This window comes from Neolamprologus multifasciatus, chromosome 10, assembly GCF_963576455.1.
Source record: "Neolamprologus multifasciatus chromosome 10, fNeoMul1.2, whole genome shotgun sequence".
NCBI lineage: Eukaryota > Metazoa > Chordata > Actinopteri > Cichliformes > Cichlidae > Neolamprologus > Neolamprologus multifasciatus.
The window spans coordinates 15,084,302-15,105,271 of NC_140448.1; the positions used below are offsets into that span (position 1 = coordinate 15,084,302).

The 20,970-nt window shown below is 41.6% G+C and overlaps 1 protein-coding gene across 2 annotated transcripts; it reads left to right on the forward strand.

Moving 5' to 3' along the window:
• Positions 1-11,466: 11,466 nt before the first annotated feature.
• On the forward strand, positions 11,467-17,345 carry LOC146509881 (uncharacterized). 2 transcript variants are annotated; one of them, XM_085175282.1, is made up of 2 exons: positions 11,467-11,760; positions 13,902-17,345. In XM_085175282.1, the coding sequence occupies exon 2, from the start codon at positions 13,931-13,933 to the stop codon at positions 15,959-15,961; it is 2,031 nt and encodes a 676-aa protein (XP_085031408.1). In that variant the 5' UTR covers positions 11,467-11,760; positions 13,902-13,930; the 3' UTR covers positions 15,962-17,345. The 2 variants fall into 2 exon arrangements, with proteins under 2 accessions (XP_085031408.1, XP_085031409.1); XM_085175283.1 differs by lacking the exon at positions 11,467-11,760 and adding an exon at positions 11,771-13,016.
• The last annotated feature ends 3,625 nt before the right edge of the window (positions 17,346-20,970 follow it).

Below are 20,970 nucleotides of genomic sequence, written 5' to 3' on the forward strand. Positions count from 1 at the left end.
AGGAGACGTGTTCGTATGATTATTAATATTATTACGAGTCGCAAAGTCTAGTGCTTCATGCAGTGAAAGCCTTGTTTAAGGCCTTCGCCCAACACAATGAAGCATGATATCTTATTTTAAATCTTGAGCCAAAATTAATCAGGGAGAGATAATGATTAACAAGTGAGAGACTGATTACATTCTTGCCTAGTCATAACCCAACATTAATCATGATAATTTCCGTCACCCTGACACCTCGAGTGAGCGTGCCCTATTTTCTTTGATGCCATCAGGTTGTCATCAAAATCATATTAACTGGACCCCGGCTTCCTGCCTGATATGGAAATGTAGGCAGTTTGTTTTATATCTCAGCCTTGTGATATCATTTAATACCCACAGCAAGCTTGTTCTCCTTTAATGGAAAGTCCCTAAATATTCACAGGACATTTATAAATAGAAAGACGTGTTGACTGTCGGAACAATAAAAGGGTTCGTGATCCTTTTTTGCAGTTGCAGACACAGGAGCTCAAGTGCATTTAATCAATGAAAAACAAAACAAAATAAAACAAAACTTCATGTTTTAATTGCATCAATTAAAGGTTAGCAAGTGGAGCTTGGAGCTGGACATAAAAGATATTTTCTACAATGATGCAGGAAATATGATCCATAATTATTATGATTGAAGCTACATATCTTCTTATAGCTTTCTATCTATTAACCTCAAATGCCAGCTTGCTGGTTTATTACACACACGCACACACACAGTTATGTTACTCCCATTCTTCCTTTAGAGGATCAGAGGTTTTTGTCGCTGTAGGTGTCAGCGATGAGTCACACTGGCAAATTACTGCATTTCAAACGGCTTTCAAATTACTTCCCTTCCAGTCGGGTGGTGCGCTGATAACTGATAACAGTTTTCACTTCAACAAGGAGTTTTGGAGGACTCATCCTCCCTTCTGTTTGTTGCCTCAAGGTATAGCAGTGGTACAGCTTGTGCCTGTTTGCATTTGGTCTAGACCAGCAACACACGCAGGCAAGCTGTGAGCTGATGGGAAATGACCGTGTTTCTTTCCCGATCAGTTAGGATTCACAAAGGAGGTTTTTTTTTAACTTTATAATCTGAAATTTGTTGCCCCTGCAGCCGAAACAAAAAAATATCTGTTGTACTATCATAAATGAGATAAGAAAGACAATATTAAAGCTACAGTGGGTAGAAACCTAATGTTACAGCCAGACGGTTGGTGATCTGTGAAAAATGTTTCGCAACGAGATGACGAGGGGTTGCTGGCAGTTTAAAAAGAGTTTTATTGATTGCAAAGAAAATGCTACACCAAGAAACCCCTTGAGATTTCATCAGTCACTGAAGAGGTTGCTATGGTTGCCAATAGTTTGCATGGCTGACTTGTCTGTAAACACTCGCCATTTACTCTTTCAGCTGTAATGAAACTTGAAAAGGTGTGACACAAACTGGAAACAGTGAACATTCGACTTCAAAGTAAACGTTGTAAACATTTCGAAAGGCACAACTTTTACTGCAGTCAAGTTGGCAACCACGGCAATCTTCTAGCAACTAAAGTAATCTCAAAAAAGATTTTGGCTCAGCACTTTATACCTCTTAGTGACCAATTTCACACTAGCGACTGCTAGCATTTTTGAAAAACACACTTTTCTCTATCGACTGCTGGTTGCCAGGACATCACTGACCAAATTGAAAACTGTAAAATGACCGTAAAATTTTATCAATACTACATTTTAGTGTTACAGTTGTGTTGAGAAGTCAACACTATAAATGGACAAATAAGAAAAGCATCTTCACCTCAGTGACAACACTAACAAGATCACTTAAAAATGAGCAGTCTAAACAAAACACGAGGAAAGTAAAGACACAAGCACCAGTCTGATAGCTGAAATGCACTTGGTGTATATATGTGTGTATATATGTGCAGTATTAGCAGAGATTATATCAGCATTTTTAAGTAAAGTTTAAAAAAAAAAAGCCAACATAGCTTTAGCTATGCCTTTCACAATTACTAGTAGCCTGAAGTCTAATGCTCTATTTTAATACTAATAGAATGAATAATGTAAAATCGTGCAAACAAACAAATAAACATCTACTGTTTGCTGAGCTTCAAAATTCAGTAAAATGACAACTGCAATGGCGTCTTTTTTCTCATGAATGTAAATGAGGAACTTCTATGCATCAATACAGCTACAGTAAAAAAAAATAAAAGCTGCATTTTTAACATTGCATTTTCTTGTTTGTATATTTAAACACGGTGTTTCATTGTTTGACTATTTTGGATCAATGCATAAGAATAAAATTGGCCACATGTTATAGAGAAGTTCTGCAAAACTGCGACTTGCCTGCCTTTAAGACTTCAATTCGTGGCTTTGCCATCTGTGCTTTCTGGTGCAGTGATTACAAATGACGTGGATGCAAGCTATTACTCTAATAAAGTCTCAAGTTCTACTGTATTACATTAGAGGCATTTGGCTGCAGGCCGAGCATCTTGTCATCAGGCTTTGCATTGCCCTGTGTCTGCATGTGTTTTTGTCAGGGTTGGGTTCAATTCACTTTCAGTAGTGTGTTTGCTGATGCATGTGCCAGATGTCTACAGGGAAGAGGCGAAGAGATTGATGGCGAGCACTGATGTCGCGCGCTCCGATATGAGTCGCCTCATCAACCTCAAATTCATTGCCTGCTTCTGGCCTCCAACACCATCCGTCACTGACGCCACCAGTTTCTCAAAGGTTGCAATGCACATTTTACAGCTAATATTCAAGTGGGTAAATGATTTCTGGGTAGCAGACAGTGAGAGAGTAGGACAACAATCACCACAATACGCACACATTATTCACACAGAATCCACTTCCCGAGGGGTCCATGGAGTCCCACCATAACTCTTTTGAAAGGTCTAATAGGTATTTGGCATTCAGTGGCTGCTCGAAGTATCATTAATATTGGTTTATAGATTCCAATATTACCCTTAACACATATTCATCACGGTAGATGCGTTAACCTGTCATGGATTACTTATGGAAGGATGGTGTTCATTCACAGGGCTGAACAGTGTGAACAGAAAGACATTATTCTTTGCAGGGCTGACAGAACCGATTTAGGCACCTGGAAAGATAGATGCAATACAAATATTAGGAATATTTGATTTTTAAAAAAAATCCTTTTAAGGTATTTTCTTAAAAGCCACTAACATGACCATATTGATTTTGCTGATTGCTCCATTTCTATTTTATTTATTTACTTTAATATCAGCGTGACATGTCATGTGACAACCAACATCCTTGAGTGCACCCAAATGCAGGACTCCAGAGGCAGATAAAGGTTCAAATATCCAAATCTTTAATACTAGGCTTAGGGCAATGGACATTAAGGCAGTCAGTGAGGCAAGTAAAAGAGGCAAGGGATGGCGAGGTCCAAAAAAACAAAACAGCCCAGGAATCCAAAAGCACACCATGCATGAAACATTCTGAGTTAAAGGTCAGTAAAACAGTACAAAAAGATATAATAAAAAAATAAACAGTCAAAAGAGAAGTGAAGAAAATTCCAGAAATACAAACTTGAGTAAGTCAAAGTTTTGGGTTTGAGGAGTAAGGAACTGGTGCAACTGGATAAAAGACAAATAGGAAGGAGTGCTAACAGAGAGACACAAATTTCACCTATGGGCAAATTAGAATCACCACAATTAACCTAACCCCACTAACTGCACGTCTTTGAACTGTGAGAGGAAGCCAAAATATTCAAAGAGAACCCACACAAACACGGGGAGAACATGCAAGCTCCTCACAGAAAGACCCGGCCAGATGGTACATTTGAACTCAGGACCGTCTTGCTGTGAGGCAACAGTGCTAATACTGATTCATTTTTTCCCAGCATGCATTAGCAGATCAAAAGCAGCATGACACAAACTGACCAGAAATGGTGGATATTAGCTGCTGTGCCCACTTTGGAAAGGTAAATTCAAAGGTGTGCATACTGTAAGAAAACGTAACGCTACAATTACATATGACTTCCTGCATAACATGTTTGCTATGTTGCATGTGCAGTCTCCACAAGCATTTCTGTAACAATGCAAAGGGAAAAGTTGCATCATGTATTACGATGACATTAAGTCAATACGGCAAAAGCCAGGCTTGACATCGGTGTCATTTAACGCTCGTTAAAGCCGGATTTGGTTGTAATATCACCAATTAATCTGGAGGCTTTTGAGGGCTACTGATGGGACAGGGGTTTTAAAAAATTCCGCCGTCAGGCTCTTCTACCACGTTACTTTCCATATGTAAACACAGCTGCTTAGCTATAAAAGCCAACAATAACAATGCAGCATAACAGCAGTGTGTCACCCAGCCCCAGTAGAGCAGATGTTGTTGTGCGACGCTGCGTTGAACCTTCTGACGCGAACGGTATTTGACTCACAGAGAACAACGTGGGAACGACAGGGAGTGATTCAGCTCGGTGGCTGGAAATGGCTGCTTTCTACGAAACTGGGCCATAAAATGACAGCATCTACTTTTCTGTATCCTGAGCACTGACAGAAAACTTTTGATCAATGGATGTAAAAGATTAACCTAATAATCCGCATTATTGTAAGGAGTGTCATCGTATGAGTCTCCTGTGACTAAGACACGCAACATGCATATGCAGATATGTGTGTAGGTTAGCATAGCTCGCATAAAATGTTAACTTTAAAGCACATGTGAAAAAAAACAAAAAGCCTCTGCCTCGATGAAACGGCAGATTATAGTGTGGGCGCCGGGGTCCTGCACACATCATCGAGTCCCAGCTAAGCATTGTGTTGTAGGAACCTTATGGTGCAATTACTTGTCCTTCCCTCCCCTGACAAAATGGCGTGGGCAGAAAAGCTTCTGTTAATCAGGAGCTCTATTTTATCACTTCCAGGTAGAGACCCTTTGCTGTGCGAGGTAGCTGCATTAGCACACTTGCCGAAAGATCCCCAGCCTGCCATTACTATAATTGTGGCCATAATGTCAGCAAAACCTGGGGAATTCACCAATCCGTGTCTGCGACTGTTTGAAGCGTGTCGATTTTTCAGCTCTGCCTCGCAACCCTGCAGCTCTCCTCAGTCCAATACCAACAGTGGAAAGAAAAAGTTAATTAAATGGAACAAAAGGCCAGCCACGTGTTGTCATTGCCTCTTGTCTTAGCGGTTTGTACTGGGAACCATCAGTGACAGCACGCCCCAACCTCCTCCAAAGGTTCGTTTGTCTGTAATGTACATTACAGTAAGAGAGGGGAGAGTGTGTTTGTTTCCCTGCGTGTGTGTGTGTGTGTGTGTCTGTGCAAGCGAAAAAGACCACATAAATGGAACTATTACTGCGAGGTGTATGTGTGTGTGTTCTCCAGTGTGTGTATTCCATTAAATGCAAGCACGGTGTACCAGTGTTAAACTATGTGAGTGGCCAAGCAGGCGGTAGAGTGTGAGTCAGTGCGGGGGTGCGGACATGGAGTGAGGGTAAGGGGCCAACTAATGCTGAGTGGCAGTTGATAATGCCAGACCGTTATATCAGCATCTGCCCTCCGGCTCCATGCTTACCTCTCTGAGCCTGCTGCTGCCGTCAAGCATTTCAACAAAGACACGCACACGCAGACACACACGCGGGTGCAACGACACGGCTGCCTTGCGAATGCTTCACATTCTGCAGCAAACAGTCGCTCGCGCAGAATCTAATCAAACAGAGGTTATGTGGTGCCTCAAGCCATTGTAACAAATTACATTTTCATTTGATGTGTGCATATCTCATCTGCAAACACAAAACACATATTTCCACACAAAGACGAGTCAAACCTCACTTTAAAACAGAAACAAAGCTTCATTTTATTTTCCAGGTAGGCTGCGTGGGCTATGCGGTTGATGAAAGAGGTTTGTGAATTACCAGATTGAGTCCATCAGTTTCACTGATTTACCCGTGCAGCGGGGATCTGATTTTCATCTAAGACACAGTCACGAAACACAATCTGGCTAAACTAATAACACACAAACACTTGTACTTTTCATGCCTTTAATGAATACACTGAGCAATAACTCTCAGTGCAGGCGGGAAAAGATAAGTGAACCTCTGTGCTAATGACTTCTGTCTGGAGTCAGATGTTTCAGTTAGGGAGATGGGATTGGAACTGTGTTTTTCTTGTTAATGAAGACACAAATTGTGATTACTGACAAACTCAAAAACAAAAGATAGGTTGGTGTGAGCGCATTTCACCAACTTTTACAGGACATTAGAAAAATCATCATAGACTGCAGCAGCATTTTTTATGGCTGGATGTTCATCACAATAGAAATCTCACTTGGAGTGGGTACCATAGAATAAACAGACTAGGCAGCTGCTTGGGGCCTCCAAACACCCAAAGTGAGTGTATCTTTTTGTGCATGCGATATATTAATCATACAAGTAATCATACAGTAACCATAGAAGAGAAAGGGAAATGTTTTAATAAATATGTTCACTGACTGACAAATTGTTGCTACTGGTTTAATCGTCTTCACTGTCAGAGCTGAGCTGGGGTCACGTTCACGCAAACTGTAAATGTTTGCAAGTAGATTGTCGCAAGTGTTTCTTGAAAAAGGATTTATCCTTCTGAGGCTTAAAAGAAAAGAAAAACAAAAAAAGCGTAAAGAATAAAGGTCCATGTTAGGTGTTTATCATGAACTTTCACTAACAATAATGTTAAATAAGAAGCTTCAAACAAGCGTTCAGCTCAGCTGAGGTGTGGTGAGCTGATGTTGCATGGAAACCAGAAGCAAACTATTGTTAGCTCTCTACTTAGTTAGATTCCATTCAAATTAATTAACATAGTCTGTTTTTACATTTGCATTTGTTATGTTAAAAAAAGAAAAATATTCAAGCACATGTTAAATTCTTTGTGGTCGTTCTGCTCTTTTGAAAAACAATTAAATTAAATGGACTGAGCGCTTTCCTGTTCTACCTGAGCGCTCAAAGTGCTTGATACAACATGTCTAACATTCACACGCCAACGGATGCATCTGAGAGCAACTTAGGGGTTAGTATTTTGCCCAAGCATGTTTAGGATGCAGACTGGAGCCTCCAGGGATTGAACCATCAACTTTAATATTAGCAGATGACCTGCTTTACCTTTCAACCCTATTGAACCTGCTTTTAACTTGTTTGTAAGTTCCATTGTCTCCTGGTTTATTGGACACCTTTTCAACACACACACAAATAATCAAGCGTGCTAGTATAGTTGATGTGGCCAACGGGTTTAGCTGGGGGTGGAGGCCCAAAATCAAATTCTGCCCAAGGCCCCATAAAAGCGTGGGCTGGCCCTGTATGTGAGGAAGCAAAGAAAAACTTGCTGCACAAATTTCCTAAATTTCATAAAACACTGCACTTTAAACCAGCACCAAAACCTCATCCCAACTGTGAGCATGGTGGTAGCATAATGATTTGGGCCTTACTGACTGCCAGGTGTCTGCTACCTTAGGGAAAAAACTCAAAGCGTAACCAAACTGCTTGATATTGTTTTATATAACCTGACCAGAGATGTTTAATGAAGAGATGCTGGGAATATTCAGGAAGTGAAATGGGCTTTTTTTTTTTGTAGTGACGAGTGATTCAAAAACCCTACTCATAAGTCCCCCTAAGCACATGCAGAAAATGTCAGATTGATGGTTGGTGCTAAAAGAGGTTTGGCAAGTTACTAAATTCAAGCGCTGACTTTATTTTTTCCAGCCTTCCCTGTGAGTAATTACTCACTTAGTTAAAAAAAAGACATGAAAAGTAAAAAAAATTGTGCCATATTAGTTTAGATATCGGGAGGAGATCAGGACTAATTTCTGAGTAAGAGCAGAAAATTCAGCTAATTACAGGACTGAAGACTTTCAAGACTCTAAATAATATTTGCAATTCTCTGTCTGTAAAAATAACGAAGACATTTTGAATCAGGAAGCTCGATAATTGCTCGATAAAGTTGGCCACATGTGACATCTGCTGCTAATATCCAATTAACCTCAGAACATCAGTGAAAATACCAAACCCCTGTCTGTGATTAACTGAACATACAGTGCGGGGATGAATCAGACACACATACAAAGAAAACACACCCATAAACACATGCACAAGCCTTAATGCAGTGAGAACCCAACCTGTACGAGGACTGACAGCTGAATTTAGTGGCGCACAAGGCCAGAGCAAGGGCTTGTCAGTGACAAATGAAGTGTATGGAAATGAGGTTGGCTTAACGTTGTGAATCAACTTGTTTCCACGTTATCCGGCACATAAATGCCAGTAATAGCAGTGCAGTGTCTTCCTTTACCTTCAAAACAACAGGAAAACTGAATGCCAGAAATAACTTTATATTTATCTGCCCTTGAGTCATTATGTACAAAAACGCCCCATTACGGCAGACCTTGGGAATGACTGGTTGACAGTGGAAGTGGAAGCTGTTTCTGTAATAAATAAAGTCGAATGGAAGCTGGAAAAAAAGAACAAACATTTCCTCTACCACCTGGAGTTGTTTACCCTAACAGAGCTTTGATTCTTATCCTCATGTTTCAGGCAGGGGTAGTGAGGTTTAAACCTTTTGGGAGACAGTGCTGCAATGCTACGCCTCTTCTTGTTTTAGTATTGATAATGGAAAGCTTTTTTGCTAAGAGTGCAGTGTGCTTAACTAATGCACGAGTCATTATCGTTTAATAAGTCGTGCATTAATGCAGGTTGTCTCATGACACCCTGTTGGTCACTTTTGAGAGGTTTATGTGATTAGTTAACCTTGAATGAATCATCAGTTAATGAATGTTGCTTTATACATATGCCACCAAATTAGCCCGGATCCAGTTACACTTTGAAAAGGCCCCTGTCAGATCTGTGCTCTCGCCTATAGTAGGAAGAGCCCTAAATTGTTTTGGCGCAGAGGCCAAACTGCATCAGTGTAACTTCTGCAGACTTCACATGATTCACAGTGGCCCAAAAAACAAAACAAGTGAGAGTCCTTCAAAGTGTACATCTTTTCAGCTACGTGCGGTCAGTTACCCAGAGTAGGGTGGACCTCTTCACACCACTTCCTTGTGATTGCCTTCTTGATTGCTGCTAATAGAGTGCGGTATCAGTCCTCGTGTTGTGCATTTTTGTGCCGCAGGTCATCTAAATATAGCGGCGCACACGTCTCGAGCTACATTTTTCTCACCACAAGTCCTCAACAATGACAGTTGTGTGGATGAAAATTGTTGCTAGCGGTATAAAAAAAAAATTGTTTATTTTCTGTAGTGTTTAAACTTACTCTGTTTTGACATGATCTTGAGATCTCTGTTGTATGCACAGTGGTTTGGCTTTCTGATTTCTTAGTGTATGTGCATATTTGTCACACTTACAAGTTTCAGATCATCAAATTAATTTTAGGCAGCAAGAACTGCAACCAAGCATTTGCAGTAACTGTGAATGAGTCTATCACATCGCTGTGGAGGAGTCTTTGCTCAGTGTTCTCTGCTGAATTATTTTAATTCAGCCACACTGGGCCATTTTAGCCTTGTGCATTTCTTACTGTTGAATCATGAACTCTGACCTTAACTGAGGCAAGTCAGGTCTGCAGTCCCTTGGATGTTGTTCTGGGTTCTTTTGTGACCTCCTGGATGTGTCATGGATGCACCCTTGGAGTAATTCTGGTAGGCTGAATTGGGAATATTCACCATGAATCAGAATCAGAATACGTTATTGATCCCGAAGGAAAAGGCTCTCATTACAGATTGCTGAATTCCTAAAGGGTTAGAAATGGTTTTGTAACCCTTTCTATACTGATTAATGGAAAGTTCCTTCGATCTTGATGTGCTGCTTTCTTGACATCTTTTAGTCTACTTCACTTTGTCAGAAATGTTCTATTTAAGTGATTTCTTAATTCAGCAGGGCTGGCAGTAATCAGGCCTGGGTGTGGTTAGTAAAAGTGAAAAAAAAGAGAGGGAAAAGTGGTTAATCACAGTTAATTCTTGGTTTAACAAGTATGGAGATGGAATTACTTTTTCGCACAACTCTCTTTCTCTTAAGAAATAAAATCATTTAAAAACTGCATTTTGTATTTTCTCACAAACGGAGCACTACATATTGTCATGGGGTGTTGTGCTAGTGAGAAATTTGTTGCACATTTATATCTTGCGAATGCCACGAGAAAAACATGCCCATGCAGGACACATCGAGTATATAAATATATGTTCTTCTTGTCATCTTTGTCAAACTGCTCTTGTCTTTGTGACGGCTGCACTTTGTAGCCATTTCTGAACTGTACTGAATTCCTGGGACTAAGCGATTTCCTTCCATTTTTTCTAAGATATTAGTCCATCTCACTGAATCATCATCCCAAAAACCAAGTCTGTCCATTCTACAGTGATTTGTCCACTGGCACTAGCTGTACGTGCTGGAGCAAGCTCCACTTCAACAACAGAAACATATCACGTTAAAACACCTCGCCATCCTGTGACGTGAACAAAGACTGCCGGATCTTACAGCAACACGTAGGTGTCTTCGCTTCTCAGTGTCACAAAATAGCCTTGTGTTTTTATGAGAATGCATATGGGCTCCACTTTCAGAGGCCCATCGGACATGTGGGTCTGAAATGCACTTTTTTTGTTGCATGCGACTGCATTCCAGCTAATTTAACGGTATCAACTAAATTAATGTATGAAGTTAATTTCCTGATCACATAAACACACAGCCACTTAATCATTCCTGAAATGGTGAACAGCAGGAATTCATGATACATCCCGCATTCATTCATGCATATAATCATGACATATTGCTTCAGCACGTGTTTGCCCTTATCGTGAAATGTTACTGATTTATGTACAAATGGTCATTGGCTCGTGTCTCCTTGGCGCAGAACAATGCTGATGAGAGGCCACATTAAAAGCACACTGAGCTGCTGACAGATGAAGAGCGGCTAGAAATGACGGTGTGGGTAGAAAATTGTGCAATCCCTGAAAATTGAGAAGAAATCAAGCAGCAAAGTGCGGCTGCTCCCGCCGTAACCCATGAGCTACAGATGATCCGGGGCCACCTAAGACCAAAACCAACAAGCAAACTGCAGCGAGACATCGGCCTCTTGTCATTGATTCTTGGGAGAATGTCACCAAATGACCCTAATTGATAGCCTGTGAAAGAGGTCACTCTATTTTTTTTCCCCTCCCACTCTTCTCCTGATTCTGAAACAAGCCAGAGCAAAGGAAGGAAGCAACAAGGGAGGAAGATGCAACACACCACCCTTTAATATGTGAGAAGGAAAATGGCTGTGTACCAGCTCTATCTCTACAATTTGCTCCTTTCATTGAGGAAAAGTACTATTTCATTCATGCCATTTCCGTTCATTCATCAGCTGGGGCCAGCCTAGACTCACAGTGCCATCTCCACACCAACATTCTTATCAATGGAAGTGACGTCAGCACTGCCTGCAGCTGGGGGGTGGCGGTGGGGAGGATCACGTGGTCCGCCGAGGGTATATACAATAAAGTTGCGCTGACCGTGGTGCTGAAAACATTCACTCAATTGTACATTAGCACCAGTGCTGCCGCCATACAAACACCTCACAAATAAATAAAGAGACGTTAGATTCTTTTTTGATTGTTATTTTTTTTTTCCTTGATGCTGGTCACAGGCTGAAGAGTGAGAGAGAGAGAGAGAGAGAGAGAAAGAGAGAGGGAGGAAAGCTGAAATTCTCTCAGGTGCTTTCACTATTCATGAAATAATCTTGGCTTTATCCGTGCGTTGCGAGTTTCACCACTTCCCCACCCCCCAGTGGGACTTCAGGTAAGTGGAACGAAATCTGTCTCTGCATCATTCACAAACCATACTAACCAGGTAGATTAGGACAATTTCTGACTGTTATTCAGTTCGTTATAATTCTCTGTTCATAATCACGTTATTTTTTGGTTAAAAAAAAACGAGAAATAGTTCGTGTTTTTTTTCTTTTAAATTTGCAACTTCATCGTTAGAATTAATCTATGTGCGACTGTTGCTTGTCTGATTATGAAGTAGACGTGAACTGTGGCCGTTTCTAAATGGTGCTTAAATTTAGACTAAACTGTGTATGATTTCTATTCTAGGGAATCGAGCAATATATATATATATATACATACATTCTAATTTTCTTTTTTTAAAAACAATGTTATTATTGTGACATTTACGAACAAATCCAGTTCTTATGAACGTATAGGCATGATAATGATTATTAAATGCAGTGTAAAAAATCCCCAGTAAAATATCTCATTTTGTATTTTGTTTATTTCACTCTCTCAGTATTAATTAAGGATGAATCCCCTGCAATGTGAAGACAATTATATTTAATAAACATTTCTAGCTGCCTCTCAGAAGAGCTTGGGAAAATTTTCACGCAAGATTTTTTTTAAAAACCTTTGAAGAATTCGCACATTTTAAAAAATGTGCACATTTTTACGATTTCAGTATTTTTTCTTTTAACAAGCACGATTTAAACAGACGGTTTTCAGCTATTAATTCGAAATAATTTAGAATCCCAACCATTTGTGAGTAGGTTATTGGCCCTGATAAGTCAAATAATTTCGTTTCTCTTGATTTAATAAAATGAAAAAAAAAAAATCAAATTGGGTTGTGCTGCCAAAAATTTGCGCTTGTCTGCATTCCACCGCTGCCAGTAAGGAGAAACATGCTCACGCCACACAAGGACAAAGCCCTGCATCCTCACTGGCTGCGCCCTCCTGTCTTTGCGCAAAAAGGCTTTATCCTCTCAAACTTAATGCCCGGTTAATTTACAATTTGGATGGACCACTCAGGAACCGTAGGGTTAAATAACTCAACCGTGGCCACCGGCTTTACGCATGACTTCCCCGAGCTTGCAGCTTTCTGTGCCAGTGTCTTGGTGACATCGCTTTGACGCATGGAATACCAAAATCACAGCAATTACCGACACGCGAGCTCGGACCAGTTTTTGTTCTCAGTATTTCCTTTCTTTCTTTCTTTTTTTTAAGAACTAGACGTTAGAAAATGGGAGGTGCGCGCGATTTGGATGGGTTGGCTTGGAGGAAGAGGTGAGGCATTTTTAACATATACCAGAAAAAAGACGCAAATCAGTTACTGGATGCGCATTTTCGTTGCTGTTGCAAACAGTTTGCTCAGTTAAATCTCGTGACACTGACAAAATCCGCCAGGGGATGTATTATTCCCAACCAGGTGATTCGTGCGGCTTAAAGATAATGAGTAGGTAATGAGTGGGTTAACGCGCGACTCGAGACAAAAAAAGGCACGATGTTTAGAATCGAAACGCAGTTTCTTTGTGCGGATTATCCCCCATCGCTTCAAAGAAATGCGCAATTTTATTTTCTTTTTCTATGTTTTTTTGCGGTTAATTCAACGACTCACGACTGGTTTCTCAGAGCTTCATCTTCATGTTTTCAGTAGTATCCAAGCTGCACAGCAGTGACACAACTGGAGCTGGAAATGTTAGAAACCACATTTTTTTTCAGTCAAAACGGCTCTATATCGAAAATAAAAGAGAGGAGATTTTTGCTGCTACGTCTGCCTGCTTTTGTCCTCAATGGTTTCTACAATAACTGAAAAACGTTTTTTTTTTGTTTGTTTTCTTTTATATGGTGGCCTCTTTGTGGTAAAAATGTTTTGTTTGAAAAACTGGTCATTTTTCCAGGTACATTTTCTTTGAAACTTTATGGCAGGCTGTGGACTTAATGAAATATTTCTTACCAGTCAGTCCTCTCTACGTTTTGGCTTTTTCACCAAAGCTGTATGTTATTTAAATGACACCAATGCTCACATTGCCACTGGGAGAAAACAATAAAGAAAATAAAGTAACAACAACACAAAAAAGCAAATTTGTGATTCCAGAGATAAGAAATGATATGTGAATAAATTCTCATCCTTCTTCTGTCCTTTTCTCTCTGCCTTCTCTCCTTCTTCAGGTGCTTAACCTCCCTCCTGCCAGTTCTGCATGGTCATGACCTGTCATCACGCCCCTTCCACAGCCCACCTCATCCTATTGGTCCTGCTCATTGTCATTCCACAGTTAGCTGGCACCGCCCCTGTGTGGGGTGAGGCAGGGGAGGGTGGGGTGGAGGGGCGCACCCGGACAGATCGTAAAGAGGACAACCTTGCCCCCTTTCACTCGCCCCAGCCCCAGAGCCTCTCCAGCCCTGACAACATGTCCCTAGACTGGGGTCGGGGCCCGGGTCAAGACAGCCAATTAGATGAAGTGACGGACCCTGCGCAGGTGCTTGCGGTTCTGCTTGAGGCCCTGGACCACCTGGGGGACAGTGAAAAACAGGCTAGCAAAAACAGAGACTGGGAAGGGGATCGGAGTCCGGAGCTGCCCTCTGCTGAAGGCTCTGAGGGTGGTGAGATAAGGAGAACAGAGCAGCCACAGGGAGAGAGGGGGGTGGAGGAGGAGAAGGAGGGGCGAGGGGCCGATAAGGCTATTGAACAGCTAAATGTAGGCCATTTGGCAGCTGCTCAGGGGGATGACTTGAAGGAGAGGGAGGGGGAGGAGGATGACAACACAAGGTCGGAGGATCAAGGGTGGTCTGTGAAGAATGTGGGAACAGATAGCGTAAGGGAGGACGAAAAGAAAGACGAAGGAGAGGGGCGGGAGGAGGGAAATTACTCAGAAAGTTTCTTAGATGAGGCCACGCCAGGCTCCACCTCAGAGGGAGATGACCCTTCCCTGCAGCGCAAAATAAGAGGCTACTTCCAAAACATTGACTTGGGTCTCCAAGATAATGAGATCCTGCCTCCTCTGAAGGGCTACAAAGCATACAACACTCAGTTAGCACGTGCAGGAAAGAAGCAGCACTGGCAGGAGAACCCGTCCCGCAACAGACCTGTGAAGGGGGGCAACTTCATGGATGACTTTGAGGATGAAGGAGAGGAGCTGGAGGAGGAGGTTGAGGAAGAAGAGGAGAGCCTCTCCCACATGGAGGAAGAGGCGAGAGCGCGGGCGGAGAAACAGGAGGTGCTCCGGCAGCAGGAGGAGGCCGAGCGAGCCAGAGAGGAAGAGCAGAGGCTGGCAGACATCGCCTCTGACATGTTGCTGCAGTACATGGGGAGGAAGCAGCAGTCCTACATGAAGCCCCGGCAGAAAAGCAGCATGGGGGCCGCCGGCAACACGGCTGAGGACAAACGCTCAGAGGAGGTCCTTCCTGATGAAGATGACCTGGACCAGCAGATGATTGACAGGCTTATTGAGATCAGCAGCAAGCTGCACCTGCCTGCCGATGATGTAATTGAGATTATTAGTGATGTGGAGGAGAAGAAGAAAAAAAGGAAAGAGTTACAACAGCTGCCAACCAACAGCAAACCTGTTGCCCCACGCTTTAGGCCTCTGGTACCTCCTCCTCTGGTTGCCCCGCCTGTTTATCACTACACAGCCTCAAAAAACCCCAAGAAAGCCCCTTATAGGTACAACAAGTCCAACAAGAAATGGCACAAGGATAAAGTCAAGTCATACAAACAGGACTATTGGTATAAGCCTCAGAAGCAGCTTGACTACTGGTATAAGCCCCAGAAACAGTTTTTAGCCTTCCCCTCTTATCCATATTACCAAAAGCCATATCGAGCATACTACCCTGTTTATTTCCCATATCCCAAACCACAATATTATGGCAAGCCCGCCCCCTCCAGAGACCAGACCTTCGGCCCCCAGGAACTTGACCTCCAGGCCCCGAGACGCAGACACAGGGGTGGGGGTAAGAACCGCGGACAAGGCTGGAAGCAGCAGCCACCACCACGCCTGCCTCTTACCCCTTATATCTCTAACTATATCCTTCCTCACCCACGGACCTACCAACCCCTGCCCCCTCCCAAACCAATAACCACACCCAGGAGAGGCAGGCGACCCCCCTACTACTATCCACAAGTCACACCGGGAGATGACTATGAGGAAGATGGGCTGGTGCCTCAGCTGGACAGTGAGGAGGAACTGGAAAACTTTATTGAGAGGATCTACATGAAGCGCAGAATGTATTGAGAGACTTTTTTGGACACTGTCCGCTCAGAGGGACTCACAGATGTGGGATAGTTATACAGTAGCGGGAGGAAAGCTAAAGCAGAGGTGGGGGGAAAAAAAAGATTCAGAGAAGGTGTGTTTTGAGCCTGATGAGAAACTTCAGAAGTAAAAAGTTAGATTTATGTTGGTTTAATCACTGTATTTTTGTTGATTTTCTCAGTCAGGGAGAGGATGAAGGTATCCTAGTTTAAGCTCCCTGTAACCATGTTCAGCCTCTTGCTCAGTTTACATTTTGAAACAGAACATACCATGGTGTATGTCTGCCTCCATTCAGGTCAATCTCTGATGTTCTTGCATATTTCAGAGATCTATAGAGGACACACGCAAACACACACACTTACATAGAATCACATTGTGACACATTCACAAGCAGATGTGGCCATTGTAAGAGAATCATGTTTACAACATCACTTTGTATCTTTTGTTTAATATTCTGTACGTCACATTACAAAACTAAAGTAGTTCAATTACTTCTTATCTACACACACACACAGAAAAAGAGAAAGAACACGGGAATTGTCAAATGTTGACAGTATACTTTTTGTTGTATTTGCTGTGTGTAGTTGCCTTTCTCATTTCTGATTGGATCAACCTTAAACAGCTGCAACTTGCAAAGGTGCCAAATACACACATTTCAGTTAGTTTTTGGTTTTTTTTCAAACTCAAGATTCAGATTTTTGCCTTACAAATCACCATGGTTCTATAAGGGAAATATCATATTGCATAATTCTCTCATCATCCCAATGTAGAAACCCTGTGGACTCCAAAAGCACAAAGTTAAACACTAAACACTTCCAACCTGGTGGACTAAGGGGTTTCAAGCATTCTGGGATCCAGAAGTTATTGTGTCAACATATTTACGGCAGATCCACCGTCGCCACATCCATGCAGCGCTCCGTGACTCTGCAGGAGTGCTTCATGTTTTGGATCATTTTCTCATTGTCCATCTCCAGTTCACTTTTACTTTGTTTTACGCACGCATCATATCTATTGTGTCTATTTTTTTCTTTATTTTTAAAAGAAAAAAAATACTTGAAATCATGCTATCTGTTCTGCAGCCTTTTTTTTCTTTTTTTTTTTTTCTTTTTAAAAACGAACAAAAAACAACTGATTTCCACCAAGAGGCTACAAAACATTTTGTTCATTTTTCAGAAGAAATTCATTGAAAAGTTTCAGGCCGGGGAGTCAGGGATTGTGCTTAAACCGTTAAATGCACGTCTTTCTACTTGCATCTTAAAAAATGAACAAAAAAAAAGAACAAAAAAAGAGGAAAAAAATAAAACAGTATGGAGAATTCAAAATGGTTGTCTTCTCTGAATAAACTGTGAACATAAAAAAAAGAGAAATCTCAAAGGAAGAGGGCCACTGTGTCCACAGTGAAGCCATCTGTCTTGTAAAAGGAGAGTGTTGTTGTTGATGTCACTTTAGCATTGTAAGATGTACAGTGTGAAATAAATATGCCCGTGCAATGTGTAAATAACAGCATGATGATTACTAGTTTTGCTATATGATAAAAAATAAAAGCAATTATTTTATTAAAGTTCAGTTTTTTCATGGCTTTTTGGCGAGTGCTCTGTTGTATTTGTGCCGAAGCAAAAACAGCACGAACACTTGGTTCTTTAGCTTAAAACAAAAAAATAAAACACTAAAGAGAAAGACAGTAAATCTCAGTGACAGCCACATCAATCAAGTAAAGAAAAACCCATAGAGGGATGTTATTCTATCTCAAAAAAAATCAAAATGAAGAGTAAAAAAACAGGGAGGGAAAAGGCAACGGCAGCCAGACAGGAATGAAAGAGAACTAAAGAAAAGGAAAATTTCAGAAGAAGGCAGGGAAATGGTAACTGCAGTGATTGATGAGTCACATGATTGGTGGATGAGTCATCCATCTGTACACTTTACTGCGCAGGACCACACACACATACACACACACACACACACACACATACATATTCTCTTTGAGCTGTATAGTAATTTAGCTGCTGGCATTTAAGATAAAGATTGAGTCATGTTTGCTTCTGCCTCGAGGCTGCCAGTCGGCCGGTGGAAAGGTGTTTGGTAGATAGGTTTCCTGCCATATCTTGTTTCCACACCTCCCCCTCACTCTCACATCACACAGGCAATATACCCTTCTGGTATAATCCCTTGAAGTGCTTCTGGTCGCCCGCTTGTTTGGCATCAAAACAAACTTTATGCATGCTGTCAGGGGTACAAACAGTGACAGTGATTAGCAGGTTGTCAATATGTTTTAATCACATGTTATCTTGTGAGCTTGCGCCTCGGTTTATTTGAACAGTGCCTTTCATGGTGTTTCTTGGACACCATTTCATGAATCCAGACATTGGGTTACAGCTTGTAGCTTCTATCTAGATATTCACAGAATGATTGCAGGAATTATGTTTTCATTTGTCACTTAGCCACTTGCCTTTAGGCAGCAGTGCTAGAGAGACAAAGACCCTTGGACCCTCGATCCTAGCAGTGAGGTGATTTGGTGATCCCGGTGGTGGCGAGAGCGATGTGGGCATGCTGGTTGGTTGGGATGATGTGGGAGGATCAGTGAGTCACTTAATTCTTTTGCAAATATGACAATGAGATTGTAAACCAGTATGTTAGACAGGGCCCTCCACCACCACCACCACCACCACCAAAACAGCAGATGAGAAAACATCTGACTCTTAAAGACTGAAAATCAGGAGTCCCAGAGAATCAATGGCAAGGGCCACTGAAACTGTTCAGCACCTCACTAATGGGCTTCATGGTGCTTTAAGAATATCAAAAGAATAGTTTGACATTTTGAAGAGTTTATTGCCTTTCTAATTTTGGCTAAACATAAAGAAGAAATCACAATCACTTTTTTTATGACGCATTTTACATGCCATATTTTTATTTACCGGTCAAACAAAGCTGTGTGAGGTCTGCTATGTCTCTCACCATTTCAGTTTCTGTTTAGACTAAAGTCTACACATGTGAAAAACATTATTATAGCGATGCTGGTGAAGAATACATGGAAAAAAGACAGGTTGTTTGGTGAGTGCTCTTTTAAGCAACTTTAAGATGGATTAGTTTTATTTAAATGTAAAATGTAATTTGAGATGTGATTTGAGTTTAACTCATAGTTTAAAGCAACATGGAAGGAAGTCTGAGATTTTGACAGGTTTTGACGGGGGGGGCGGGTTAGGTGACAAAGGATGATGAATATGGAGCTGCCAGGCACAAGGGAAAGAGCAAGTCCATCAAAGAAGATTCATGGATGTTGGGAAGGAGGATGGTTGGTATGACATGGTCAGGATAGGATAAGATAGAGACAGCTGAAAGAAGAAGAAGGAGGTAGTTTAAGCAGTAAACTACCTGCTTCTTGGAGGCAGCAGAAACAAGCACTAAACACAACCTTGACATATTGTCTTTTAAACTGATATTTGCCTATTTATAAGCCCAGATAAACACAATGCAACACTATTATTCAGTTGATGCTTCCGGCCACCCGGCATTTAAACTGGTTTCTAACCTGAGGGTGTCACAGTTAGCGGAGAAGCCGACTGTGTGGACTGAGGGGGTGGACCCAAGTGCAGACACACAAAAACTAAACTTGATCTTAAATAAGGGTTGTGTTTTTTTACTGGAAAGGACTTTATAATAAAGTAGAATTGGATTGGATTGAAACTGTGAGTCGTTTATTTTAGGCTGGTAAAACAGTACAAAAACAAAAGGCAAAGACAAAACGAAACAATAGACTAAACTGGGAGAACGAAGTCTAAACATAAAAAACGTGAACATAGAAACCTGACGTTTGGCATCCATTCATAGACCTTGAAAGATGGACTCACACAGCAGGATGAACAGACAGGGAATGAATGAAAACACAAAGACTAAATATACACAGGAGGTGATATGGGGAAGTGGAAACACATGAGAAAACAGCTGATTAGAATGAACATAATGACACCACAGGGGAAGTGAAACTAAACACACTAAACATGGAACACGAGACCTCTTCAAAATAAACAGGAAACATGATGAGACGCAGACATGACAACACAAACTTGACAACATAGGACACGCAGACACGAAACATATAACAGAATGTCTGTAAAGGTTCTCAGTCATCCAGGGCCTTGTAGTCTAAGGAGGTTGGAAAGAAAACCGTCTGGACTTCTTTAAGATTCCTTGAAGATGTTTCAACTCTCATCTGAGAAGCTTCTTCAGTTCTAAGAGCAACTGGTGGAGAATCTCAGATTTAAGCCCTATGAGAGTGTCCCCAAGAAGGTCATGGACCCCTTATTGATCCTCTACCATGAGCCAAGGTGTGAAAGCGGGTGTGGGTCACAATCAGCCAAGGTTTCAGGTGAACCGAATGTGAAACTTAGCCTCACCTTATCATGTGATTTCCTGAGGTCAAATGGCCCAGGATGTGAGTGGGCGTTAAGGCTTCTGGGAAGGGATCTTCAAACTGGATCATAGATGGCAGACAGTTGATGTCGTAAACCACCGCCTGTGTTCAAAGATGGTCGTTCACAGTGAATATAGATGGCTTCTTTCACTCCTCTTTCAAACCATCTGTCCTCTCTGTTCAATATGTGAACAATTGCATCGTCGAAAGAGTGACCTTTGTCCTTTAGATGCATGTCAAGGTGGCTCTTCTATATATGACAGATTAAGACATGCAGACTTAACATGGCGAACCAACGAGGAACATGCGCTATAAATACATACAGAGGGAAAAGGGGACTGGGGATGAGCCACTGACACAACTAAGCACAAACAGAGCATGATGACTGGGGGGAAACACACGTGACAGAAGTAATGGGTCACAAAGGGCAAACATGTAAACGAGTAGGAGACAGGATGAAGGGTGAGGGAGACCTAAACACCGGGGTCGAAGACACAAGGGGAATCTAATAAACACTGAACTAAAACGGCAACCTAGGCAAACTAGAATGAGCTGAAGATAACTACATGATCTTAAACATAAA

What these genes read in the sequence shown, in the direction of transcription:
- LOC146509881 (XM_085175282.1), top strand. Translation starts at nt 13,931, where the DNA reads ATGGTCATGACCTGTCATCACGCCCCTTCCACAGCCCACCTCATCCTA.